Consider the following 26,615-nt stretch of genomic DNA (forward strand, 5'->3'; position numbering starts at 1 on the left):
ATCAAAAGTCAGTATTCTCTGAGCCCCTTCTTGGGATTGCTCTGCCCAGTGAACTCTGGACTTCTTTTTCCCTCCCAGTCCCTAAAGTATTTTGCCTGCTCTTCCCCCACCGAGATTTGGTGATGCTCTTCTCTTTTACCCTGCCCAACGTTTCCAGGGCTCTTCTGCACTCCTGCTGCACCTTGAGGGAGCTGCGGGACCACCACCTGCTGGAGGAAGAGGCCGTGTGCTGGAGGATGGAGCAACCTCTGCAGAAGGAGGAACACCACTGGAGCTTCAGGAGGACGGATTGTTACTGGGGCTGCTGGCAGCACACCACAGCTGTGTGCTGCTCCGGGGCGAGGTGGGCTGATGCAGCAAGGTGTGGCCAATAAAGCTGGAAGGCCTCAAAGCATAGCATTGTGATGCGTGAGAAAACGCTATGGGAAAACCTGGTCTGGTAGGGTTTGTCAGCAGTTCCACTGCAGATCTCGCCCAGAAATAACGTGGTCTCTGGAAACCTAGGAAAACAGCTGTTTTGTGGAGCCAGGTGGAGAAAATTGAAACAACTTCCTTAGTTAGACAGGAAAAGTATTTTCATTATTGCTGTAAGAATGGTAACTGGATTATCTGTAATTTCCTGCCTGGAAAGCACTGTGTTTTATATTCCAAAGCGAATAAAAATTGTTACATTAATTCATCAATGTCAAAAGTAGATTTGGAGTTCCATGGTGGTACATTATTTGTGCATGTGGCACATGAATGTTTTTGTACAGCAGAATGCATGTGGGGACAGGGACTAAACACAGAAAATGGGATTCCTGCAATTTGCTTGTAAATGGAAGAGAGTACATGTATATGTATACATATACAGCTCAGAAGTAGCAAGTAAATAAAGACTCAAAACTTTGTCCAAGACAAAAAGGTTAGGAGAATGGGACCCATCTTATTAGGCATTAATAGCAGGGTATGTCAGTAAGCGGTATGGCAGCCTATAGGAAATGCCAATAGTTACTGCAGCATCACGAAACACTCCGTTTTGAAACATCTTTTTTTTTTAAGTCTCTTTCGTGTTCCGAGGTTGGTTGTGCATTTCAGACTCGCTCGGGCAGAGGTGCGCTGCTCCCTTCACTCCTGCCCAGGCCCGCGCCGCCCCAGCCCCGTCCCACACACCGAGGGCCGCCCTCCCCCAGGCTGCGGGCGGTGCGGGGCCGGGCCGGGCCGCAGCAGGTGGGCGGTGGGCGGCTGCGGCGCTCCGCACGGGAACCCGCCCGCGGCTCCGGGCAGCGCGGCCCCGCGGACGGCGGGAATCCAGTCCGGGTTTTGGTGCCGGGGACCGGCAGCGGCGAGGAAGGGCCGGCGGGAGCGGACCCCGCACCGCGCCCGAAAGCCGGGCCGGGCAGGGCAGGACAGGGCGGCGGGCGGGAGCAGGTGGGCGAGCGGCGGGGCCGCCGCGCCGGTTCTGGGCCCGCCTCGCCGCGCCCCGGGCCCCCATGGCCGCTGCGCGCCCGCCGCACACACCCACCGCCACCGCCGCCCCCCGGTGAGCGCCGCCGCCGCCGCCGCCCCTTCGGCTCTGCGCTGCCGCTGCGCGCCCGCGGCGGGGGCCGCCGCCCGCAGCCTGCGCTGAGCGGGCCGGGCCGGGCCGGGCGGGGCACGATGCAGGCGCGGCGCCTGGCCAAGCGCTCCAGCATGGGCAGCCGGCGGCTGAGCGCGGGGCCGGCGGCCGCGCAGGCGGACGGGGCCCGGCCCCCCAAGCCCGAGAGCGCCTGGAGGCCGCCCCGGCGGGAGGGCTCGGCTGCCGCGCTGGAGGAGGAGGACGAGGACGAGGACGTGGTGGTGGAGGTGGAGGAGGAAGAGGAGGAGGAGGAAGGCGGCTTGGGGAGCCCCCCCCCAGCGCTGAGCGCCCACGGCAAGGGCTCCCTCCGGGCGAGCCTCAAGGTGCGTCCGGGCGGGGGAACGGTGGGCCGGGCCGGGCCGGGCCGGAGTGCGCGCTCCCCGCTGCCGGCGGGCGGGGGGAGGCGGCGGCGGCGGCGGTCGCGGGGCGGGCAGGGCCCGTGCCCCGGGGCGGGCTGCGGCGGGAACGGCCTCTCCGCCCGCGGCCGGCGCTCAACAAGTCCCGCACAAAGCGGCGGTGGTGCGCGGGCTCCCGGAGCGGGGCCGGGAGGGCGGCGGAGTGCGGGCGTCCCTGGGAGAGAGGGAGGGAGCGCGGCGGAGGGGGGCCGAGCGCGGCCGCATGCGGTGGAGCTCTGGCTGAGTGGTGCCGCCGCGCGTGCGGGCTGCCCCTGTCGGGGGCGGCTGGGACCTCGGGCGGGGGGAACGAAAAGTTGGGGCGGGCCGGAGTGCGGCTCAGGCCCCGTTCACAGCCTGTCCAGGTGCACGCGGTCGGGCTGTACGCGGTGCGCCCTGCTGAGCGCCCGCACGCTGGCAGTCTGCGGGCTCGGGCTCAGTTGTATTGATAGGAGTGCTTTTCTGTGAGCTGTTTTCTCTTGGGATAACTCAGGTAGGACTGGTAGGTGTGTGTGCCGGTCTGCTGAGGGCTCACGCGGTAGGCTGCAGGGAGGATCAAAAATAATTGTGCTTGAGAGCTTCAGGTATATCCATCTGGATTTGGGGTTGTTTTTTAAATTCTCCATAATGAGTCTTACTTACCAGGAGGGGAAGAGCGGCAGTGCGGCTGTGCCATATTACCCTGTGACCTCCTCTGTACCCCCAGGAGAAGCACACAGAAGAGCAGCAGCAGCTGCCGCACGGTCCCAGCGGGATTGATACAGCAGGGCACGGTGACCGCCCGGGTTCTGTGAGCCAGTCCCGCCCGGTGATGAGCGTGATCCCAGCCCCCGGGCTGCTCAGTGCTGCACAGCCCCCCAGTACTTTGCTTTGTGGCAGAGCATGATGGCATGTGCACAGTGTGCTGCTGCTTCCCAGGGTGCTTCCCAGGGCGCTCAGGCACTGAGCACTGGAAGAGTCTCAGGAAGGCACTTTGTAGGACAAGGCATGAGGTTCTCCATCAGGGCACAGCAGACGAGACCAGCAGCTGGGTGACACAGCTGTAACCTGTGTACAGACAGCATGGGCTGGCTGCACGCATCGTTCTCGTTGCCAGTCCACGGCACACTTTTAGTGCCTGTCTGTCAATATACATTAAGGCAGCTGGTATTTGTCTCTCTTACTTCAGTCTTTATGTTCATACTAGAGGATGATACTTGTGTGTATTTACCTCCTTGGAAAGTAAACCTGCCTCATGGATGAGATCACTGCTGTCAGTACACACAACAAACTTGGAGTCCTTGGCCATGCTGGGGCTCTGTAAGTAGGTATGCACCTACTTATGGCTTTGGAGGAGTATTTCTAACTCTCCTGACCCACTGCATTTCTTCTTTCACCGCTTGCACTCTTAAGTAAAGTACTATAAACTAAAAAAAATAACAGATGAAGAAATTAACTTGGCTTTGTTTCCACGCGATTCTTTAATGGTTGATAGAAGTGTGTAAAGCTCAGTCTAAGGGTTCTTTCAGGCAAGTTTGGAGCAACAGATTAAAGTGAGGGAAGCAGACCAGAAGAGAATGCAGGGGACTGATCACAGGACTGTGAGAGGGTATTGACCTGGCACGGCACACCTACAGTTAGTCAGAGTGGGACCCTGACAACTGGAAAGCTGGCATTGGCTGAGGGATGTCTGCTTCCTGAGTTGGCCTTTGGAGATGGAGGCAGGAGCAAAGGGGGCTGTCAGGGTCTGTTGTGGAGGTGGGGCTCAGGAGACATCCTGCTTCAGAATTCATTCAGAATCAAAAGCAAAGAGTGCTGTTCTTGCAGCGTACTCTTCCCAGATAATTGCAGTTAAAAAGAAGCGTGCAGTGTTTTGGTGCATGATTTAGGTAGCAATATCACACATGTATACAGCTGATGTATGCTGCCCTTGGTAAACTGACGTTTTGAGTCTAGGGGTGTCTTGTTCTCTTCACAGAGTTCCTTCCGTAGAGCTGCTGTGAATGTGCCACAGAGTCGTCTTTGGAATCTATCACTTTTAAAGGAACCTGAGATTTTGGTTCAGTGGCTGAGATAAGCTGTACTATGGTGCCAGGCTTCATGGCCATATTTTTCCCAGTGGAATGGAGTCGTCTGTGTGTCTGCGTTGTGGCTTCCTGACCATCACTTAAGTGTGGAAAGAGATAGGAAGGAAGTGCCTTCTAAAGACACATCTTGGATTTCTCAAGTTTTGCAAGAATATGTAAGAGGGAGTAAAGGGAGGGAGAGATTTCTTCTTTGTGTCAGTGTAGCCACCTGGTTACTCAAGAGGAGGAGGCTGGGCACTGTAGGAAGCTCCTTTTTTCTCCTCTCCTTTTTCCCAGCTGCTCCAGCTTGATGCTTTGAGAGGTGTGAGCATGCCGTATGAGGCCAGCAGCAGCTGGCAGGAGGACAGCCCAGGAAACCTGAGCCTTTAGGGCCATGCCAGAATTGCCAGGATTGCTGATACTGCTGATACTGCTGATTTTGTTCACATGGATCTAAAAACAGGTAACACTAAGGTGCCAACAGAACCAGGATGCATGTTATACATACATCTTGTATGTAAAACTCTGCACAACCCACAGTTCCTACCTTGGCTGCATCTAGATCTCCAAACTTTTGAAATTAGATGAGAAAGAAAAATCTTCCAACATTGGAAGAAGTTAGTTGCCTCTTTTTTTGTGCTTTGTTCTATTTCATTGAATTCTTTCTCACCTCCTTTTTCTCTCCCCTCTTTTTAAAGCCAGGTGTGAATTCATTGTCATCCTTTAAATCATACATCCACATTTACTCTTTAAATGGATTATAGGCTCACCTCAGGCAGAGCAAACCTACTTGCCGCTTGATTAGTCAAGTGCTATTTAATTTAGCTTTCCTGTGTGCGTGCCAATGTATTTGAACTGGCAATATGCAAAATACAATTTGCCATCAAATAGTGGCTTCTCTTTGTGGTGGAGAGGTCTCAGAAACACTTCAGGAACTTGCATGCTAACCTGAGAGTGAAGGGGAGAGTTTTCTGTCAGACTAGTAATGGTAGTAACTGTTACTTCTGTGGAAGCATCTGTGTAATCCAGAACTCACATCCCGGCCTGGGAGCAAGCTCCTGCTATGCCAGGCTGTGCCGGGCAAGCACAGTGCTGCTCTGCTCCCTACTGTAGGGCTAAAGAGAGAAGAAATGGGTACTGATAGGCTGTGGAGGACAAGTAATTTAAGACAATATAGATTCGTTAACACCAGCAGCTCCACTGTGTTTTTGTAAGTACAGACCTTGAGAGAAAGCTTAGCTCGTGGCAGTGTAGAAACTGCCAGGTAGACTTGGGTTTTTCCTCTTCATTACAAGTAGGAAAGCTCATATGTAGTATGGATTAATGGAGGCAGATGAGAGTGATACAGTTGTAAGATGGTATTCTTTTTCCTCAGTCTCCCACAATAAAGAATACATGAGAGCAATTTGCTGGGAATTTTTGGTGCAGTTTATTTTTTTGTTGTTTGTGGGAAGCTGACCAAGGGTAACCACTTTGCCCTTAAAAGGAATCGTGTGAGCGAACTATGGCTATGTGTGACGAATGAGGTGTGCTGGAGCTGCTGGCAGCTCTCATCTGTGTTTGTGGCACGGTTCTCAGCCCCCAGTGAGGCTGGTTGGAGTGATCACGAGTTGCCGTCCGGGACACAGCACGTACTGCTTGTAGGTGTGTGCTGCTTGCTGTCTGTGTCTGCCAACTCAATACCGAAAAAGTGCTTTTCAGGATGTGTTCCTTAATATGCATAATGCATCCCATGAGAAGTGTGGTGGCATAGACTTACGCCCTACCAGTCTCTGCAATGTTCAACCCTCCGTAAGCATTGCTGTGGGTCGAGAAGGATGGTTAGTTTTTTTTTCTCAGTGAGAAAGTGCCCATTGGCTTTCTCTTCATTAACCTCGAGTGATTTATTGAATGACTTAACTAAAAATAGCAAGCAGCTTGACTATTGCTCAAGGTCAGCCAAAAGGATGCTGAGGACTAAAAGTGAAACTGTTATTAGTATTCGTATTAATTTGTAAAGACTGAACAGGAAATAGAAAGTGAATAAAAAGACTGCGTGTTACCTTCTGTGGTGCTCAGCTTAGAGTTCCTGGTCTGCTGGTGACGTCTGACTCCGCAGAGCAGAGCATGTACGCATTGAACGATGCCAGTGCTGATGAACAATCTGCAGTTTGATCACTTTCACCTTTTGGGCAACTTGCCAGACTTTCCAGTCTGAAGTGATGGCTGTGGTGACGTTTGCCTCATTGTATGAGAAAGTACATGTGTGGGTGGTATTTGCTGTTTGACAACAAAACTAACGAAGACAGGAAACTGAACAACTTCTGTTGCTCGAACTTGGGATAAAAATACACATCTTTTCATTTCTGTTTTTGCCAAAGATAAGAGTCAAACTTCCCTAAAATCCTGACCCAGCTAAAGCTGATGGAAAAATCCCGCTAGTTTAAACAGACTTGGGACTTGGGCCCAATTATATAACCACGGGTGTGCATCCATCAGTCTCTCCATCAGTCCTACTGATCTTTAAGTACAGCTTCAAACTACCAGAGGCACTTACCATCACTGAACACAGAATCAGAGCAGGTAAAACGCCTCAGTGATTGGATACCGAAGTGTGAAATTACACAGCTCATCGTTTTACCATCTTGAATGTATTTTTTAACGCAGTGGATAAAAGCTTACTTGAACTTTAGATAGGCAATGCAATTATGACAAGCAGTCATGAGATGGGCTGGTTACTTAGGAAATTTTCTGCTTCAGCAGATCAAGTGGCAAATGCCTGCATCATACTGACAGGGAACATTGTACGGAAACCTTTGGTGAGCTGGGCTTTTTGAATTCAGTGAGCTAAACATTTGAGCCAACTTGATCCTTTATACACATGTCTACGTCTTTTAAACAAGTCTTTTCTTTACGTAATTGTGTCTAACGTAAGTGCTGTCTAAGGAAAAAATCAGAACCAACTCTTTTACAGTCCGCTGTGGTGCAGTTGTTGCTCTTACTATCCGGGTGAGCAGCAGTGCTCATGGCTCTGTGGTGCACAGGGCTCATCTGGCACAGCGCTGGATGGGGAAAGCACAGTTAATAATGGTGAAACTGAGGCTGCTAGGGATTTGCTTCTGGATATCTGCCCCAGCAGTGTTGTAGACATCTGCCCTTCCTTCCTCAGGCCACGAGAGAAGTGGCTTCTTCTGCCCATGTTCTTCCCACTGCTTCCTTTGGGATGGGGCTCTGGGTTTTACCTACAGCTTGCCATGTTGAGCTGACACGTTTCGTCAGTACAAAAAGGAGTAAAGCATCCCTTTTCCCTTCTGTTCTTCCTTCTTCCACCTCCCAGTGGACTGGTCTCCATGGGCTTGTGTTAGAACTTGCTGCAGTGAGCTGCCTGAACTTGCCTGAACAGCTGGCAACCAGTACAGCATCCTGATAGCGTGAGGGAAGAGGTGATAATGTCCTAGCTAGGGCATGAGGGACAAAAATGAAAGAGAGGGAAAGGAACAAGCCTTCCTCCTTCTAGGGACAGCGTCTCTTTGGCTGGACGATCTTTGCACAGAACTTTGGGATTCATTCTTCGTGTTGTTAGTGAAGGCTCTTCTCCTGTGTGACATGTTCAGTCCATGCAGTTTGCCAGAGGTTTTGTGTCTAGAGACACTGAGAAAGCGAAGGTCGCTTTTGGCCTCTGCACATTTCTGCTTGTGTTATTCCTTTGTCTGCAGGGGTACTGAGATGAAACTGTGATACCACTTTGCTGTGCAGTCAGACCCAAAAATAAGCTTCTCTGCTGGCACTCCTCCTACACTGAACAGGAAAACTGTTAATGTTTTTTGTCTGGAGCCAAACATAGCTTTTGGAGATCATCTGAACTGGTGGCAGCAGTCCTTACGTGCTCATCTCTGGAGGGCCATGCGCTCCACATCTTGACTCAAAACAAGGTAGAGAAGACAAGAATGTGTGCATAATACTGATGGTGTGAATGTATCCTCCAGGCTCTAAGAGCCAGGGGTCAGCTCTGACCCTTGAAGTCTTTGTCCTCAGTGCCTGATTTTGTTCAGAAACTAGATACGTCTGTGAACTACCATAGCCTGATTTAACCAAAACCTTGTCATTAAAAAAAAAAAGTCTTTATTTTCCACTGTGATGCTTAGGCAAATAGATTCAGTTTTTGCAACCTCTGAGAGGATCTGCAATCTCACGCCTCTTATCTCTGCTGGCTGCTTCCAAACCTGGGCAGTCACTTCTGCCCTGAGAAATATCACACCTCTCTGTATCTGATTTGCAAGAGATCTTGAAAATAAAGCTGATGTCTTTTTTTCACCGGAGATGCTGCTATGCATCTTGGTCCACACAGATCTTTCAGATACAGACTGACCAGATGAGTGTCCTTAGTGAGGCATTGCCAACAGCTTTCTGCTGCGTGTGGGAAGTTCTTCGCTGTCTCTCTGATGCCTGGATTTTGGGACCTAGTTGCTTAATCCTGAATGAGATTATAGGAGAGGTGATGGTATTTCTCTGTCCTGCTTGGAACCGCTGCCATTCTTAACTGATATCAAACCAGTAGAAAATGGAAAGAAATAGAGCTTCTCATACATCTTCAGTAGTGAGTGGTCTTAAAGTTGTTGAAATCAAGATAAAACATTAATGTAGATTCCTAATGTGAATTTTACTTACACCTGCAGAGCAGGTGGATGTTTCTGTCTGTTACAGAGTCCATACACAAGGCTGTACTACTGTACTTAAACCTAGAGCTGTGGTGTGCTGCTTCTTAATGTAGACAGAATCAAAATGAGGGTCAGCAACAATAACAGATACTTTTCCAGTAACTTCTGTTACTTTCTTTATATCTTCTACAGCAGAAAGAAATGGTCATTCCAGGGGAGATAGTTCACATGAAGACCATAGAAAACACCTTGATGTGAGATTTCAAAGCTTCAGGCACAGCAGTAGCCACTGCATCACCTGGTGTGATGGCACTCACTAATTACAGCTTGTGATTACAGTTAGCAATGTGATAGAAATAATAGCCAAAATTGCCTGTAGTTTAATGAATTTACTTGCTGCCTTGTGTTATCACACTAGTTTTTGACTATTTTTCCAGGCATTCCCTGAGCTGGGCAGACAGACCAGGTCTGCCCTGCTCTTCTCCTTTCCTGCTCAGTGTCTTTCTCCTGTCCTCCTTCTAAAGCTCATAGTGTCTCACAGGGACCTCTGACTTACAGGGCCAGGCACGTATGCCACCTCAAGAAACGTGATAATTGTCTTAGTTAATTTTAAACTCTCTGTTTGGGAAACCAATAATTGGGAAAGCAATTATGGCTTCCCATTTTGGGCCAGCATGCTCCTTCTCAATTTGTGTCTGGTGAAAACCTGAGCGGTTGATGGTGGGTGTGTTTTGCAAAGCATAACATGACGTAGCAGGATTGGTGAATGAGAAGTGAACCTGTTTTGCAAATAAAATCCTCTGCTTCGTTCTGCTTAAGGCTTTCCTTTTGTTCCTATGAAGGGAAGGAAAAGGCTCCCATGTCTCTGAATTATTTTTGTTTAGAACTGAATGTGGCATATGGGAAGGGCCACGGTTGTTTCACTTAGTATCTCCTATAATCTTATTGACATCCCTCTCTACAATTTTAGTAGCACTTAACCTTCCCGTGTCAGTTACTGCAGGATTTCAGATGTCACAAATTGATGCTTGTTTTGTACGGGACACAACGGGTGCCTGGACAAGTGCTAGGTGTTGGTACGTGCTTGTAAGTGTGTGTGAGTACGTGTCTAAGCCCATGCACTAGTGAAAATTTCTGGCATTCATCTGGATGTGCCCTGATAGACAAACATCTCAGGCTGTGTGCTACACTTCTTGCAGATAAACTTAGATTTAGCCAGGTAACGTGTGTGTGTGTGTCTGCAGTAACAGTGAAGTGATGGAGACTTCTTGGTGACTTCAGTTCTTGCTGCCTCTCACCATATTGCTCATGTGTACAGCAGATTTTCAGGTTTGTATTTTAATGTTTAGAAAATAAGCACTTTGGACGCTTTCTGTATTCAGACAAATGATGAAGGTATGGACTTTGTCCTAGCTAGGCTGATATACTGGAGGGATCAGGTACCAGGGACAGTGACCTTAAAATGCTACATCTTAAGTGTTGCTAGAGAGCAGCAGTTTACAAATGCTTAGAGTGATTAGGTTAACACAGTTTAGTATAATGAGCAACTGCTGGTGAAGCAAGTAATTAAATGCAAAATATACTCCAAAATGTAATGATACATTGAAATTCAGGGCAGAGTATTTCTAAGCGTCGTTACAAAAATGTCTTATCTCTTTGTATTCCTGTATGAATAGAGGTTTCTGGCTAAATGGAAATTCAGTCTGTGCAATGTGCTCTTTCCTTCTGGTGAGAATACAGTTTTGGAATGGCAAAAATGAGATCTTTCTTACATAAAGAATGCTGCTAAAATAACTCAAACTGCAAATACTGTACGAAGTAGTAAGAATAAACCAAAACCTTTGTCCTCTCAGGGATTCAATTTAAATATTTTGTACTTGTATGATGCTATCTTGGTAATAAGTTCAGTGTTTCTCATTGCTGCTATTCTGTTTGCTGTCAGCTCTGCGCCTGATTTCTTTCTTGTTCAGAAAAAATGGATAGGCTTATTGTTGTCCGTAGAACATAGCCTGCTGCTCAGGCTGTGCCTGAAAATAGTCTTGCAGGTATTGATCTCTTATTTTGGATGAATGTATATCATGTCATATATACTCATTTCGTTGTTAGTAGGTATGCATTAACACTTCCCATGAGTAACGCTAGCCTGAAACATATTGATTCCTCCTTTCTCTCCTCCCTTGAGCTGCGTTATTTGTGCAGTGGTGAGTCAAAAATGATAAAGGCTTGTTTTAAAAAAAATCTTGTGGCTTTTGTTTTCTCAGCAGATGGCAGCTTTAGTGGCAGTCCATAGCACGTAGCATGCTTGAGTCTATTTCAGAACATGGAAGAGGTGGCCACGAAGTCGGAATGGAAAAATATCTTGTGAAATGCAAGAGAGCTGTGTGGCAGGCTGAGGGGCTCTAAACCAACTTGTGGCTATAGGTACTTTACCTAGGAATCAGAGGAGTGTTTTCAGGTAGAATTAGACCAACTGAGCATGAAGGCAATGAGATGGCAGTCCAAACTCCCTGTCTCAAACTGTGCCTTGTTTAGCAGCTGTACAGTGTTACTGTTGTATGTAAACCAAGGTGTCAGCATTAAGTTGAAATCATTTATCTGTTGACAATGCTGATTTATCTTGAATGGGAGCAGTGAACAGTGGTGTGTGGGTGTTTTTTTTTTTAAAGGAGCTCCTCGCCTATCTTTTCTGGAAAGCAGCCAGGGTGGCTTGAGGGGGATCTTTGTTTTGGAATGAAGTGGCAATGGGGCCAAGTCCTATTATGGTGGCCTGTAGTTGAAGTACTGCAAGTATAACTTTATGGGTTGAGGGAGAAAAGGAGGATTGTATGAGAATGGTAATGATATCAAGAATTTTGAATGACAGTGGTATTTTTAGTGTATTTTTTTTTTTGAGCAGCTACTTCCCCCAAACACATTTCCAGTAGCACTTTTTTTTTTGACAGAAGTCCATTTCTGTGCACTCTCAATCCTCATAAAATATTTTAAAATGTTTTTGAGAGGCATCTGTATTTTGTTGTAAAATGAACTATTTCATCTGATGAGAAAAAAGTAACCAAATAATGGCACAAATAGGCCATAGTGTGGTTATTTAATTTACCCTGGCCTCTAGGATGTGAACTGTGATCAGAGGGATCTTGCTCATGCATCTTGGTCTTTGCAGAGTCCCAGCAGACCTGGGAGGACAAGTTGGAGTTAGCAGTTGTCTCCCAGAAGAGCGGAGGATGGCAGAAGATCAGACAAATGCAGTCACCTTCCTCTGGCACAAATCAGTGCAGCTTCACTATGGTTTGAATGCTGTGCTATTGGGATGAGCTGTGCTCTGTGCTGGGCAGACGCTTTCTTTTCGTTCCATCTCACTCAGTGATGCCCAGCTCCTTGTTGGAATATTAGCCCAAAGTGTTTGTAGGAATGGCAGTGAAGTGTGTGTCTTATGCAACGTGGCAACCTTTACAGGGGCATTTCTATACACGTGGGTGACGTGCAGGTAAACGGTGATATTCTTGGGGCACTGATACTTAGCAGTTTATAAGACACACAGATGTCAAGGCCAGGCTGGATGGGGCCTTGAGGAACGTGGTCTAGAGGGAGGTGTCCCTGCCTATAGCAGGGGTTGGAACTACATGATCTTAAAGGTCCCTTCCAACCCAAACCATTCTGTGATCCTATGATTGTTCTTAATACCTTTTAAATGTTAATGACCTATTTGAAAATAACTAACTTCCATTTCTAATCAACAGTACACCAGAAGTAAAGGAAGGTGCTAAAAGCCCAGTCAGTTTACACTCAAGATGTGCATTTATAGTCTGTCAAATTTAAGTCTTTTGGTTTGATTGTAAGTATATTTCTTCTTATTCAAGTCTGGCTGAAACTTTGGCTAGGTGGTTCAGTACTTGAGCTGTTTGATCAACACATTTATTACTGTTCAGGGCAAAATCCAAGCTCATATGCAACTGAAATTGGAGGAGACTGAAGTTTGACTGCAGCGTCGTATCAGGGATATGCCTTTGGGTGAAATAAAAATCAGACTGCGGATATGTTAAGGGATAACCTATGGAAAAATTGGAGTCTGCACATCCTCCATAGTGAATAGAGAAAAGTTTATCAAAAACTTCTCAAAAACAGCATTGATGTGAAGTGTGCTTTAATTTGGGCAGGACATCTATTGCAGTGCAGCAGCCTCATCAGGGCACGTGAAATTCAGGACTGGTAACTCAGTGGTGACAAGGTGCTACCAAACACAGGTTTCATAGGCAGGCCAATGTGAATTTTGAAAAGAAAAAAATGTAATGTGGTGATGGAAACTCTAAAAATAATAACTGTGTGGTAATCATTTAACTGTAAGATTAAATAACTTGGGTTAAAGAATAATTTAGAAGAAATTGAAGCCTAAAATAAGGACTTCAACCAAAATTCGTGTCATGACAACTTCAAAGCAGAAAGTAAAACTTCCTGCTTTTGGATTAATAAAGTTTCTGGCTAGAAACAAAGGCAAAAAGAAAAGTTCCTTTCGGTTTTCATAGGAAGATTACCGAACTCTGGCTGAAAGAGCACCTGCCTCTGGTTTGCTAGAGCACAGCTGCCACATCGCCACTGTGCTGACTCTGGAGAGGGAGAATACTCCAAACTGATCAAGAGCAAGTAGCTTTTTAACCTCTTTATTGTCTCTGTGGAGATGTTCCTGCTGTTTGATGTTGAAAGCTTAGAGGAGTGTGAGGGCCAGCACTTCTTGAAAAGGAGCAGAGAGTAAAATCAGGTTAGGACCCAAGTGGGTGCAAGTACCAGATCCTGGAAGGTGGGCGGGTAACATTGAACTGACATTTCCATGTGTCAAAAGTTTCACGTGCCCAACGGTGGTTGGAGGGAAGTTGTCAAAGGGAGGTGATGGTAACTGCAGATAGAAACAAGGGTAGGTTAAAATTTGAAGGACTTTTATATTTCTGTAACAGAGCTTCAAAGCAGTGTCGGTTGCCTAAGGGCAGGTTGCAAAGCACTTGGCTCAAAGCAAGCTGAAGGTTACTGATCTCTTGAGGGGGAAAATATGCAAAGAATTGCATAGAAAAGCAGTTACTGTAACGTAAAGTGGCTTGAATGAGTGATAATTGTGTGTATGGAAAAAAACTATGCAGGTTTTTATCAGCAGTTGATATTGGAGGCAGTAAGGTGGCAAATATTGAAGTATGCAAGCAAAAAACATTAGCTAGCAACATAATCGTGTAGTTTAACTACTTCCCAGCTATTGAGAGAGAAATGCAAAGTATCAGAAGTATTATCTGTGAGACTCTTACCTGCTTCTAGACACTGCACTAAGTGTTTGCTGCAATGTATTGTGGCTTTACAGAACTGCAAAACCCTGAAATGGTTAAAAGGCCATGATGGATTCATGGGAAAAAAAATACTTCTGATAAGATAGAGCAGCTAACTTATATGGAAAAATACGTTAGAAATTGGTAATGCTATCTCACAGCTGTGAATGATCATGAAGCAGAACTTGAAAACTGAGTAGCCCCAATGGTGTATCAATGGATTTACCACAAGGTGAGAAACTTGTTCTGTCAAATTACTGTGGCACGTGCTGTTCTCACATTAACTTTTGCTCACGTGTATGACTGGATTTCCCTAACACAGTCATGTACTCTTCCACAAAGGGCAGATGTCTCAAGTGGAATTGGCTTGTGTAGACATGGATGAATTAAAGGAAAATAAGCTGTCTGCAGAGCAGGAGAGAGTTACCACACAGTGGCCACTGAATTAAAGTCCTGATTTTCTGTTGTCATCTCCTGTTTTTAAAGGAACAAAGATTCTTTATCTGAAATGACCATGAAGGGGAAGTTTAGAAAGATGGTATTTTATTTTATTTGTTCAATTATCTGTTGAAAACAGAGAGAATAAGCATTAGATGTGATCTTGTGCCATTTCTGGCTATTTAACCAATGGAACTGACCTGTTCATTCATTAATGGACCTTCTGCAATCTTCTGAACATTTATGTCTATGATTTTTGTCATTTTTCAATTTCACACACTTGGATAGATCTGAGTATTAATGATGACATATTGAAATATGAAAACCCAACCATTATTTGAATGTATTTGAACTGAATATGAATAATTTTGATACATATCACAGTTTGGTATGCATTACAGTAAAAGTATTCTGCTGTTAATATTTTGGACTTTATTTGTTAATTCAGTCAGAGTCTGCAACTTTTTGTGATCTCTGTTTATGACTGAAAAGTTACTGATGTGTGATACAGTATTTTAGCTGACAGTGAATAAAACATCATAGTTCCATTGAGAAGTAAGTATTTTCTTCTTTGGTAAAATTATTAATATATTGGGTAGGAAAAAAAAGAAACAAAGTGAAATCATCCTCGTAAATATAGTGAATAGAGATACTTGAATGCCTTTTTTGCTTCAGTTTTTTCTGCCAAGGCCAGCCATCAGGAATCCCAGACCCAGGAGACCAGAAAGAAAGTCTGGAGGAAAAAAAAGGCTTTCCCTTGATTGAGGAGGACTGGGTTAAATTGGTTTTGACAAATGTGGTGCCCACAAGTCATTGGGTCCTGCTGGGATGCACCCATAAGTGCTGAGGGAGCTGCTGAACATCCCTGCTGGGCTGTTCTTGATAATCTTTGAAAAGTCATGGCGATCAGGAGAGGTGAGTGAGAAAGTAAGCAAATATCACCTCAGTCTTCAAAAAGGGCAAGGAGGAGGGCGTGGGAAGCTGCAGACCCATCAGCCTCATCTCAGTCCCTTGAAAAGTGGTGGAACGGCTCATCCTGGAGGCCATCTCTAAGCATGTGGAAGGCAGGGAGGTTACTGGAAGTAGTCAGCATGGAGTCACCAAAGGGAAATAATGCTTAACTAACTAGATTAGCTTCAGCGATGGGATGACTGGCTGAATAGATGAGGGGAAAGCAGTGATGTTGTCTGCCTGTACAGGAGTTTTGACACTGTCTCTCGTGGTATCCTCAAACCCACTAAGTGGGAGCTGGATACATGGACAGTGAAGTGGATTGAGAACTGACAGTGTCAGGTCTCAGAGGTTAGTAATAAGTGGCACAGTCTAGTTGGAGGTGTGTAGCTAGTAGTATCAGTACCGAGTCCAGTATTTAATTCAAAAATCTCTGACTTGGATGACGGGATAAAGGACCTTCTCAGCAAATCTGCTTATGATACAAAACCAGGAGGGGTAGCTGATACCCTGGAGCACTGTGCTGCCATTTGGGAGGGCCCTGTCAGGCTGGAGAGATGGCAGAGAAGAACCTCCTGAAATTCAACAAAATCAAGTATAAGGTCCTGCATCTGGGGAAGAATAATCCCATGCAACAGGGTACAAGCTGGAGGCTGATCTATGGGAAAGTAGCTGAACAAAGAAGTACCAGGGTGTCTTGGCAAAGCACAAGTTGAACATGAGCCAGCAGGACAGTGGTGTTCCGGGCTGCGTTAGGAAGAACACTGCTGGCAGGTAGAGGGAGATGATTCTTCCCCTCTAATCAGCCCTCGTGAGGCATCACCTGGAGTGGTGTCCAGTTTCGGACTCCCCAGTACAGAAGAGACCTGGAGCTCCTGGAGTGTGTCCAGTGAAGGGCCCCTAAAATACTGAAGGGACATCTCACATGGGGAGAGGCTGAAGGAGCTGGACCTGTTCAGCCTGGAGGAGGAAAGGCTCGGGGTTCTCCTCAATGTGTATAAGTACCTGAAGGGAAGTGTCAGGATAGGACCATGCTCTTCTCAGTGGTGCCCAAGTGACAAGAGGCAGTGGGGACAAACTGAAACACAAGAAGTTCAATCTGAATTCGAGGAAAACTTTCTTTCGAGGGTGACAGGAATGCTGGAATATGTTGCCCAGGTGGGTTTAGGAGTCTCCTTCCCTAGAGGTATTAAAAAACTGGACACAGTTCTGGGTAATGTGCTCTAGTGGCCCCTGCTTCAGCAGGTGTGGCCTCCATAGCTTTCTTCCAACTTCAGCCATTCTGTGGTTCAGACTGGATTTGGAGAGTAGATAAGGGGGGAGTCTGCCTCTGCCATGGAAAACCACAGAGCAGCGACATTCCACTTCTATACATACCTTCATTTGGCTTTGCATAATCTCTAGGATGGATATTGGAACCTAGGTGATCTCAGGCATTCTTTGTCTTAAGTGCGTCACTTGTTTCAGGTCAATCTCCGTGAAAACGGAAGGCAACTCAGTGTCTGTGAAAATCCTCAGACCCTCAGAAAAGCCTTTCTGTAAATCTTAAGAGGTTTTCCAAAAATACTCATTAGATCATAATTAGATTTATATTGTTTATATGTCTTCTTTTAATTCTGTGATCACATGCTGATTGTTTTGTCTTCCAGGCAAATTTTCTTGGTAATGTGTCATCTGTTTGTGTGTGAAGAAGTGCAAAATGACTAATTCTTTGTACTGTTTACATTCATAAAATAACAATTTCAGCTTTGTACTTGTAGCAACTGCCAAAAGCCCTTCCATGGAAACAGGAGAATGAGAGACATTAAATCATTGGTCTCAAATATGACATATACTTTGCATAACAAAGCAAAATTACCTTGGCAAAACTCTTCCCTGTGAACAGTAAATAGGTTGCACCATTTTTACACCTGCCAAGATCTGAAAGCTATAGATTTGTGGGGAGAAGATATATATATTTGTATACATGAGTATTAATTACATATATATTTATTAGCTTTTTGATCAATGAAAAGGAGGAGGAGTAAGGTGGCAGAGTTTACATAGGAAAGGATTTCTGCTTATCTGTTCTGTTGGTATCTGATGGTAACCTATCCTGGTTTTGTCCACAATAATAATCTGTAATAATAATAACAGGTGTCTAAAAATCCACTTTGCAAGCCTTTGGAGACTTCTGGACACCATGCATGTGCTGTGGAAGCACATCTATTCCAGACAGGTTGTTCTGTCTTCTGGAGGCCATTTGGCTTCAGTGGAGGTGATTGCCACCCAGCTCCAGCCCTGGAACTTCTGTCAAGTTACCAGTTGAAGCTGCTGATGTTAAAAGCTCTTAAATGGCTCTCGGAAGCTCCTTAATTTCTTGGTTGCCTTTTAGAAAGTCATCCGTGTAAATTCTGATATTTTAGGATGGGAGCTGGAATTTTAGCTGGAATTTCTTTTGAATGGTTACACAGCACAGATGCGTGTGCCTTAAATATAAGTTGTGTGTACTGTGACTTAGAGTGTTCCAATTCAAATACCTTTTTTATTTATCATTAAGAGTTAGCTGATTGCTTTGCCAAATGGCCAAGAATTGGCTTATTTTCCTGGACTGTCTTTGGAGAAATTAATAGCAGTTGCAGAATTTATAAAGAGCAATGAGTATTTTCTGACTCCACCACCACTTTTTAGAGGAATAAAAGGAAGATTTAATAATTACTTTTAATTTTGCAGGCAACAAGCATCAAGCGTGAAATGACCTTCCCTGCATTTCAACAGGAGGATGTAAAAACTGACATTAGTCAAAAACTGCCGGACCAACAGTTTCTCCTGTTCACCACAAAGGAGGAAGATCTAAAAACAGCAGAGACCAAAAAAACAAGCAGAGTTCATGAGTATGAAAAGGAAAACACTCGTTCTGTTTGTCTTCTGGAACAGAAGCGCAAGGTTGTTTCTTCAAATATTGATGTGCCTCCAGCAAGGTAAGGAAAGTTAGTTTTGGTTTGGTTTGGTTTTGTTGATGATTGTTGGCTTTTTTTTTTATGCTTTTCATGTGTGTTGTTCTTTCTTTCCTGGTGGGATATTGAAGGCAAGTTTGCCAAGTTTGAACTGTTAAAACTGATATTCATGTTTAAGCAGCCCAAAGTTGATCTCAATTCCTCCACTTGAGAGATCTGCTAGAAAGTAGAAAACAGTAGTAGCAGGAGCTGAGGCTGTCAGAAATGTTGGACTTGCAGTGGTATTGCTATTATCGTGTGCTGCAACTGAGGTAGGCCCGGAAGAAGGTGTACCTTAGCAGGCAGAGATTGTTGATCCAGCTTTAGGTTTGCCTGATAAATAATCTTGTAAGTGAGACACAGCATCATACCTACAGCCACCTTATAATCACAGGAATATGAATTGACTTGTTCTGGATATTGAGGTTGTTTGTAGTATCGTATTTTCCGCTATCTGCTTACATGGGATAGAGCCGAGTCATGATGTGGTCAGTGAAGTGAATTAATAGAAAAAAAAGTGATGAGGAAAGCCAGTGCAGGAAAAACAAATGGGAAATTAGGGATTTTGTTGTTACTTTTTTAAGTCTTATTCCTTGGATTGTTCTGAATGCACATAAATTTTTGTGACTGCAACGCTACACTTCTAATTATAAAATACTTGCAGAGAAATATGTTGAGAAAAAGTATTTGTTCTTTTATGTTTGTTATGTTTTATCTACACTGCAGCAGGAAATTCAAGATTTATGGTGTGTTTTTTTTTTTTAATTTTTCTGATGTTTAGGTGAAAAAAAAAGGAACCAAGAATTTTGTACTAGCTAATTATTAAAGAGAAGGAGATAGCAGAACAATCTGTAGAACTTTGAACTTTTTGGGAAGGAATTATCTTCTTAGAGACAGAAAGGGAATGACTGCTCTAGACAAGGGATAGTGTAAAGGAAAGATATCCTGTAGCACTGAACAGATTCTCATGAAATGGTGGTGAAAAACTGACAACGAATTGGGTGTTCTGTCTTGCAAGATAACAAGTGCATGAGAGAGTTTTTGCTGTTTGTGATTATATGTTGGCATCAGTTTATCGCCAAGTATTTTTTTTCTTAATGTTCCTGGGAAATACACTCTCACATAACATACAGTGAAGTTCCTAGCATGTGTATTTTCTAGAATGTCACTAAGTAGTCAGACTGTACGTTGACTTGTTGTTTTTTTTATTGCTTTCTAAAAAGGAACAGAAAGCTGCATGTTTTGCCATGTCATCCAGGATAAGGTCTTTATTATCTTCTGGCTCTCATGGATGGCAGTTGTAATAACCACAAAGTTCACAAGCGTTTTGATAGAATTTTTATTTCCAGGCATATATGTAGTAAAAAGCTGTGCATTAAAGGCTCACAATTTTTAGGATACTTATTTAATTTTTTCACCTATAATCAGCCCTGTAAATAATGCCTGAGTGCCCATATATCTCAGAACAAATGGAGTCATCAGAAGATTGAGGTCAAAAGGCACCATAGGAAGTGACCTGGTGCAGTGTACTACCCAAAGCATGCCTTAGCACATCCATTTTAAAATGTGGGAAATAAAGTTTCAGGCTTTAGGAGATATTTTTGTTTGACTTCATTGAGATAATCCATCTCAAGTAGTCAAGCTCCTCTTTCCTGTAACTTGAACATAATTTTTCCTCTGAGAGTTGGATGTTTCTTTCCCAACATGGAAAAAAGAATGAATAAACATCGTAAATACCCCTTTAAAACTAATTACAACACTAGTTGTTAGCACAGGATACTAAGATGATAAGAAGCATATTTGTTTGCAAAAGTGTCTTGTAAAATTGTTCATCATTCTTGTATTTTGTTGCCCACACACATATGATGATATGAATTAAGTACCTAAGAGAGTTGTTTGCATGTTTTCAGATGGGCGAGTCAAGCTGCTGCATTAGCAGTCTTAGAGAAGGAAGTAGGCAACAAATCTAGAATCCAGATTGGATAGTATAAGTATCTTGGTCAGTCCTGCTTCAAGTTTGATTTTCCATTGGAATGGGAGGTGACTTTTTGTCCTGTTTGTCAAAAACAGACTGGAACTTTGCTTGGAGACCTTATTAAATATTTGCTATTGTAATGAGGGGAATGCCCAATCCTTCTTCAGTGGGGACTGTGGAATCTGTAAGTCATGTTCTCTGGAGTACAAAGGAATGTAAGGCCAGGTATTTGACATTCTCCTGCCTCTTTTCAGTAATATGATGTTTACAAAAGTGTGGGATAAATAAGGAGGTGATATGATACTCAATTTCACATGGCTATATACACTTTCTTTAGAACAAACTTAGCTAGTGTTTTGAAGTGCCATGGAAATAAAGTTTGCTGTTTATTCTGTTTTAAAACCTTGATGGAGGAGGAGATTATCAGCTTCACTTCAGATGCCAAATTAAAGTGGAAGGTTGAACTTTACTAAATCCTCAACAATATCAAAGTGGTTTAGAGACAAGTTTATTGTACTGCAAAACCTTCATTAGCAGGAACATTATGAGTTATCTCCATTAGAGCTCTGGAAAGTGTCTTCAAGAGAGTTGGTAACATGGAAAGCTATCCTTTGCTTTGACCACTAAATGAAACAAAGTCCATCCCATCTCATCTGTTCTTAGCGATATCAGTGAATATGAATGAAAATCTTTGTGAGGCTCTGTATCCAAATATCCAACAGCTCAAAAAATATTGGCATGATAAATGCTTCTCAGACACTCAGCCACAGTAGTATTGCAGTGCTCTGATTATTGCTTACAGACACAAACTTAGGAATACGTGAAAATATTCTGGCCTGGTCTCTGGTGCTTCAGGTGCTTCATACTATGGCATGCTGAAGTTACTGTAGATGGAAATGTAGAGGGGAGACATCTGGGTTGCCATGTATGGCATGGTGTTTAACAGCCTGGCAGTAGTTTTCTGGAGGGTGGTGGAAGGTGTGTGTTCAGGCTCTTCTGTTGTGTTTGGAGCAGTGCCATGGACTCATCCAGGGAGGTGTCCTGACCATCACATTCCTGGCATACTCAAGGTGCTGCACAGGGCAGATCTTTAAAGTAATAGTGTCAGGCTAAACAACCTGCGTTTTATTACATAGTGAAGAATTGTAGTTCTGAAGTGAAAATTAGCTTTGAAAGCTAATTGTTTACATTTTCTATTGTTTCATCTTGAATTACACCTGTGGACCTTTACATCTCTCTCTACTGCTCTATTGGAAGTTTCTACTAGATTAGAGTAGAAGATGGGGCTTTAAAAAAAAAACTTTTTTATATTTTGGAATACAAAAATGAGATATGAACTTAACAACATGAAGTCTTTCCTTTTTCAGATCTCTACATTCTGTCATTTTGCACAAATGCTGTACAAGGTGTATAGCATTTCAACTTCTCTAACTCAGATGTATGCAAATGAAGCTGTTAGCTTAGTAAATGAGCTGTTTAACATGACAAGGAAATGTGAATTCCTTGCTTCAGTTTTCAGAGTTTTAATTTATCGTCAGTTGTGGTGCTTATAGTGCTGGTCTTGGAGAAAATGGTCTGACAACTCCACTACAAACTGCAATTATCTCTGAGAATTGAGATTTTATCTACAGAACAGAGGAAAATACTTTTTAGTTGACCTGCAGTTCAACTACAAGCGATCAAACGCAGAACAGATCCCTGGGATCTGAGTAGTGAAAGGTCATCTCCTAAAAAAAGTGGTGCCACGTAGGGAATAATAGCGTTGCATTGTAGGCAGAAGGAAGTCCAGCTCTGCTGGTGTTCTGGGCAGCTACATCTGCAGAGGTCAGCTGCAATCAAAGATGATGTCCCCAGCAGGCAGCGATGTGGAAGTTAAAAGAGCCTTTTCACTCATTTGTATTTTCATCAGTTAAGCACCAGAGTCCTCACTTATTCCCAGGGCAAGTCAGCAAGGACTGGTGGCAGCGCAGCTGGGAGAGCAGCAGTCAGGGCCTGGGCAGTGACTGCAGCTCAGGCCTGTGTAGAGACCCCTCACGCTGCAGGGACTGACTGGAGCATGAGCAGCAGACAGCAAGAGGTAAAGTTTCCTTCTTTCAAGTGAAACATAAGGCTAAACATGTATAAGTAGTAGTGGGGTTAAAACTCCATTTGAACAGATGTGATTTGACCAACTGTATCTGGAAACGCTTCATAACTTCTCTGCATTACTTACAAAGGTAATGTCTTTTCTGGTGTCACAGAAGGGAGCAACTTGAAACAACCAAAAGGATGGAGAATCAAGGAAGGAAATGAACAGGCGTTACTCCTACCCTTCGGATGGGTTCAGGGTTTTAATAATTTTATTAACTTTTTTAATTTTGTTAACTAAAATCTCAAAATATTGTGAAGTATGTATAATCCACTTGCCATATCCTTCATCTGTTCCCTCCAGTAATGTATCTCCTCTGAAAAAAGGAGGAATCCCAAATTTTCCTACTGGCAAACTTTCTCTGCATTGTTTGTGCTCTTCATGGAAAAGACAGTGCTAAACCTCGGTCGCTTAAGTACTTCCGATAGTGAGAAAATAGCTATTGTGCAGTAGAAACCTCTAGTTCCCCTGCCTTTCTGGTTCTCTGTTAGGTAGTGCCATTTACAGTGACAGTCATTTACGTTGGCTTTTCCTGTCTTGTGTTTCTTTTTTTTTTTTTTTTTTAAAGTTGTGCTATTAATACAAAGTGATTTTTTATTCACGTAGCTATACATTAACTGCTAATTAGTCCATAATTTATTGGAAAAATAAGTGATAGAACTGAAATAAAGTAAATTTAGTATCTCTGGGAATTCTTTCCCTTGTTGCCATTTTATGTACTTCTAATATAGGCACAGAAAACTGCAACGGAATAAATGGTGGCCATGTTTTCTGGCCATCGTTATGAGGAGACAGCACAGGGTACATTTTTGTCCTGGAATGATTTTCTTGCCTGGTATCTCCAGGAATGTAGCTCTGGGCAACCTTCTGATCAGGGAGTTTGCTGCTGATCCATGTGGCCTGCTGGGCACAGCTGGTTACGCAGCATGCATTTCAGTATTTGGAATATTTGGATGTTTTCGTAGCCAAACCTCTCCAGGAGCCTGACTCTGAGATCAAAAGCAGTATCTGTTTAACTCTGATATCCTCACGAGGAGAGCTTTGTGATACGCTTGCAGGAGGAAGAACCCAGTGATCATGTTGTGCTGCTTTGTTTGCCCAGAGATGTTTATTCAGATGCAGTCTTCTCACTGTCCTAGAAAAGCCCAACTTCACTGAGGAAGCGCTCCTTTTCTCTTTGCTATGTAATTTAGGCAGAATGGATCTGTCGGGCAGCTTCAAAAGGAGTCAACTATTTGTTGGCTGCTGGTACTTTTCAGGCAAATGGATGAAAACAGAAGGCCAAGAAACCAGACTGTACTGCACATGCATTGCAAACTTCCTTCCAGCTCAAAATCACTTCATGTAGACATTTTTCAAAATTTTTCCAACTACCCTTTGGACTGAATGTTCTCATCTCTTTAAGTTCTATTTTCTGGGTATTCATCATAGTTGGAAACTTTGAAACCCATTGTTTTTCATGTAATGAAAATTACACCCAGAGTAATTCCCATATTTCAGAGCTTCTGTAATAATGTTGGGAGTTGGCAATACCATGTGTTTAAAATCAGCTTCTCCAAATATCTGCACCAACTAATTATTGAAGTATTAAACTGTTGCTTTGTTTTTCTAGGCTTCTTTAGTTAAATTTGTGTGCAGCTTGATTGGATTTCACCCAAGCAGTCATTAGAGCTTGATTATGTTTAATATTGATGGTGAACTGCTTGTCATGGTCTGCTGCAAAAGACGTGCCTTCTAGGATCCCATTGTTAAGAGGAAAAAGAGATTTAGACAAAAAGCAACCATGTTCTTCATGTGTTTCTTGATGCTCCTTTCCAGTACTACATTTTTTTTTTTACCTTATCAAAGGACTGTATGTGTATATTAAACTCCAGGGGCCTTTGAAAATGTACATGTAAGCAGTGTAGCAGAAGTTGAATTAAAAAATGTAGATTAAATAAAGTAAAAACGCTGCAGGTGCTTACTACAGTTACAGCAGGGCCAAACCAGAACTCCTGAAGCCACCTTGCTCATTTAACTGAGTTCTTCCAGATCCCTTGCCTCGGGGTTGGTTGCCGTGATGGCTGAACCAGCTGCTTGTGATGCTGAAAAAGTGAAGGGGGACACATCTACAGATGCCTTTGTGACTGCCTTTGAGCTGTGGAAATCTGACCTCTCACGTGATGAGGCGTGTCAAGTCTCAGCAACGCTGAGGAGCAGAAAACATGATCAGGGAAACTGCCATTGTAAGGGTGGCTGACAGTGGGGTGGCTGAGCTTCTTACCAATACTGTTGATGTACTCACATGTCAGAGTTTCAAAGTCCTCACTGCTGTACGTCAGGGAGAGTAGTTTGCTGAAAAATTTACTTAGATCCATCACTGGAGAAGAGTTTACTCTGTGTACATAGAGTATTTCTTCTTTCTCTTCCATTGGATATTTCTGTCAGTCCCATTTCATTGTGTTACAGTGCACGCATATCCATCCAAGAGCTTTAAGATCTCCTGTATGTGGTTTTATGACTACAGTGATAATGGTTTCAGCTGGTAATGAAACCAGTGATGTGACTAATGCAATTGACCTTCACAACCAATCTTAGGTACATGTTAGCTAGCCTTTCTAGCAGGATTTTGTCCATTTAGTAGTGTTGCTAAGTGTGAGTTTTGGATGAAATTACTCCAAGATTTGTTTTTTTCAGTAATGCCTAAATCACAGTGAATATTAATCTCATGAATAAATCAGAGTGCTTTTTTCACTTCTTTACAAATGATCTTCTGCAATGGGTAGTGATTTTCTCACAACTTGGTATAATGCAAGATATGCATGTTTGTGGTGGTATTTACTAGTGGTGGTTGAACACACGAGTATGCAAATGAAGGCTACTTCTCAGGAATACTTTTTTTTCTGCTTGGTGGGGTTTTTTGTAGTGACAAGTCAACCCATAGACTTCTTCCTTGATCCTCTCTAAAAGATGCACCTTTTCTTCTGAAGGATACAACAGTATTTGAATTAGGAGCAGAATTCTTAGCCATGTGGATTTTTGGCCAGTTTCCTTTTCTGTTTTATTTTTTTAACTTAAGACTTGTGGTGGTGCTCCCAGGGAAATAAATTCTATTAAAAACTAAATACAGGTTGAATTGTTTGTGCAATTAATGGTGGTAACATGAAGCTTTCCCACTGCCTGATTTTGGAGTTGGTATTAAATTTTAAGTAATCACTGTTTTCAAAAGGAGGCTGAAAAGAAGATTTTGCTTATGTCCTAATACATATATGCAAACATGTGTAATATATGTGTATGTATATAGACATAAATAAGGTTCCAGTTTTTCTAGAAATTATTATTTTCAAAGCAATGAAGAAGATTTGTCTCCATCTGCAGAAGTATCTTTAAAACCTTCTTTCACTGCTAGTCAAGACGAAGGGCTGAATTATTTCATCTGTGTGTCCAACGTTGCCAATGGACAGTGATCTCATTATCAAGCAGATTTCAATGAATTCTTCTAATGTGACACATAGGAAAAATGTGTCCTTAATCTACAACGAGCACTGGACTCTGGTTCTTGAGGAGCTGCATTCAGCAGTCACTGCTGCTCTATCTGCTAGCTACCACTGTGAATAGACATCTTGTTCTCAGCTCTTCAGTTCCCTTAAAAAATGGAGTGTAATTTCAAAACACTCTCAAACAGCAGGCAATATTCAGTAAGGGTAATTTCTTTGTGGTTTGTGTTAGCTGTGGTGCAAAAAAAAAAAATCCCTGTTGAAATACCATCTGTGCTGAGAAAAAGAAAAAAGTCAGTGGGTATGTAGTTCTTGTGTATCTGTGAGACGTGCAAGAATGAGTTACCATGTATGTGGTTGTACAGAAGTTTATTTGTAGCTACAGTTTTATTTAAATGCTATAAAGTTAAAATACTCTGGCTTACACAGTGATCTTCAGTATTGTATCATTCAGGTGAGGAAGGACATGGAGCTTGCCTTTCTGAGAGAAGTTCTAATGCTCATAATTCTTCTTCAAATATTTCTAGAAATTTCTGTTTAACTCCTAGCATCATCTCCATGATAACATTAATTTTACGCATTAAAAGAATCAGGTAAAAAGTGTGACTTCTATATTTATAGTAACATGCATGCATTATGTGCAAGGGTTTTTGGTACTTTGTTCACATTCCTGTGATGACTACTCTATTTTAAAGCTC

General features: G+C 43.5%; 1 protein-coding gene across 1 annotated transcript in view; it reads left to right on the forward strand.

Annotated features, from left to right (window-relative positions):
- The first annotated feature begins 1,622 nt into the window (after nucleotides 1–1,622).
- The window catches only part of ZNF704 (zinc finger protein 704), a 78,428-nt gene continuing 53,435 nt past the window's right edge, over nucleotides 1,623–26,615 (forward strand). Inside the window, exons 1-2 of the mRNA XM_065752543.1 lie at nucleotides 1,623–1,920; nucleotides 18,076–18,323. Of these exons, the coding sequence (XP_065608615.1) occupies nucleotides 1,639–1,920; nucleotides 18,076–18,323 (530 nt within the window). The 5' untranslated portion in view covers nucleotides 1,623–1,638. The remainder of the gene's footprint in view (nucleotides 1,921–18,075; nucleotides 18,324–26,615) is intronic.

Source organism: Cyrtonyx montezumae, unplaced genomic scaffold (assembly GCF_038088225.1).
Source record: "Cyrtonyx montezumae isolate F1298 unplaced genomic scaffold, pur_monq_1.0 scaffold_8, whole genome shotgun sequence".
In the NCBI taxonomy this organism is placed as follows: domain Eukaryota; kingdom Metazoa; phylum Chordata; class Aves; order Galliformes; family Odontophoridae; genus Cyrtonyx; species Cyrtonyx montezumae.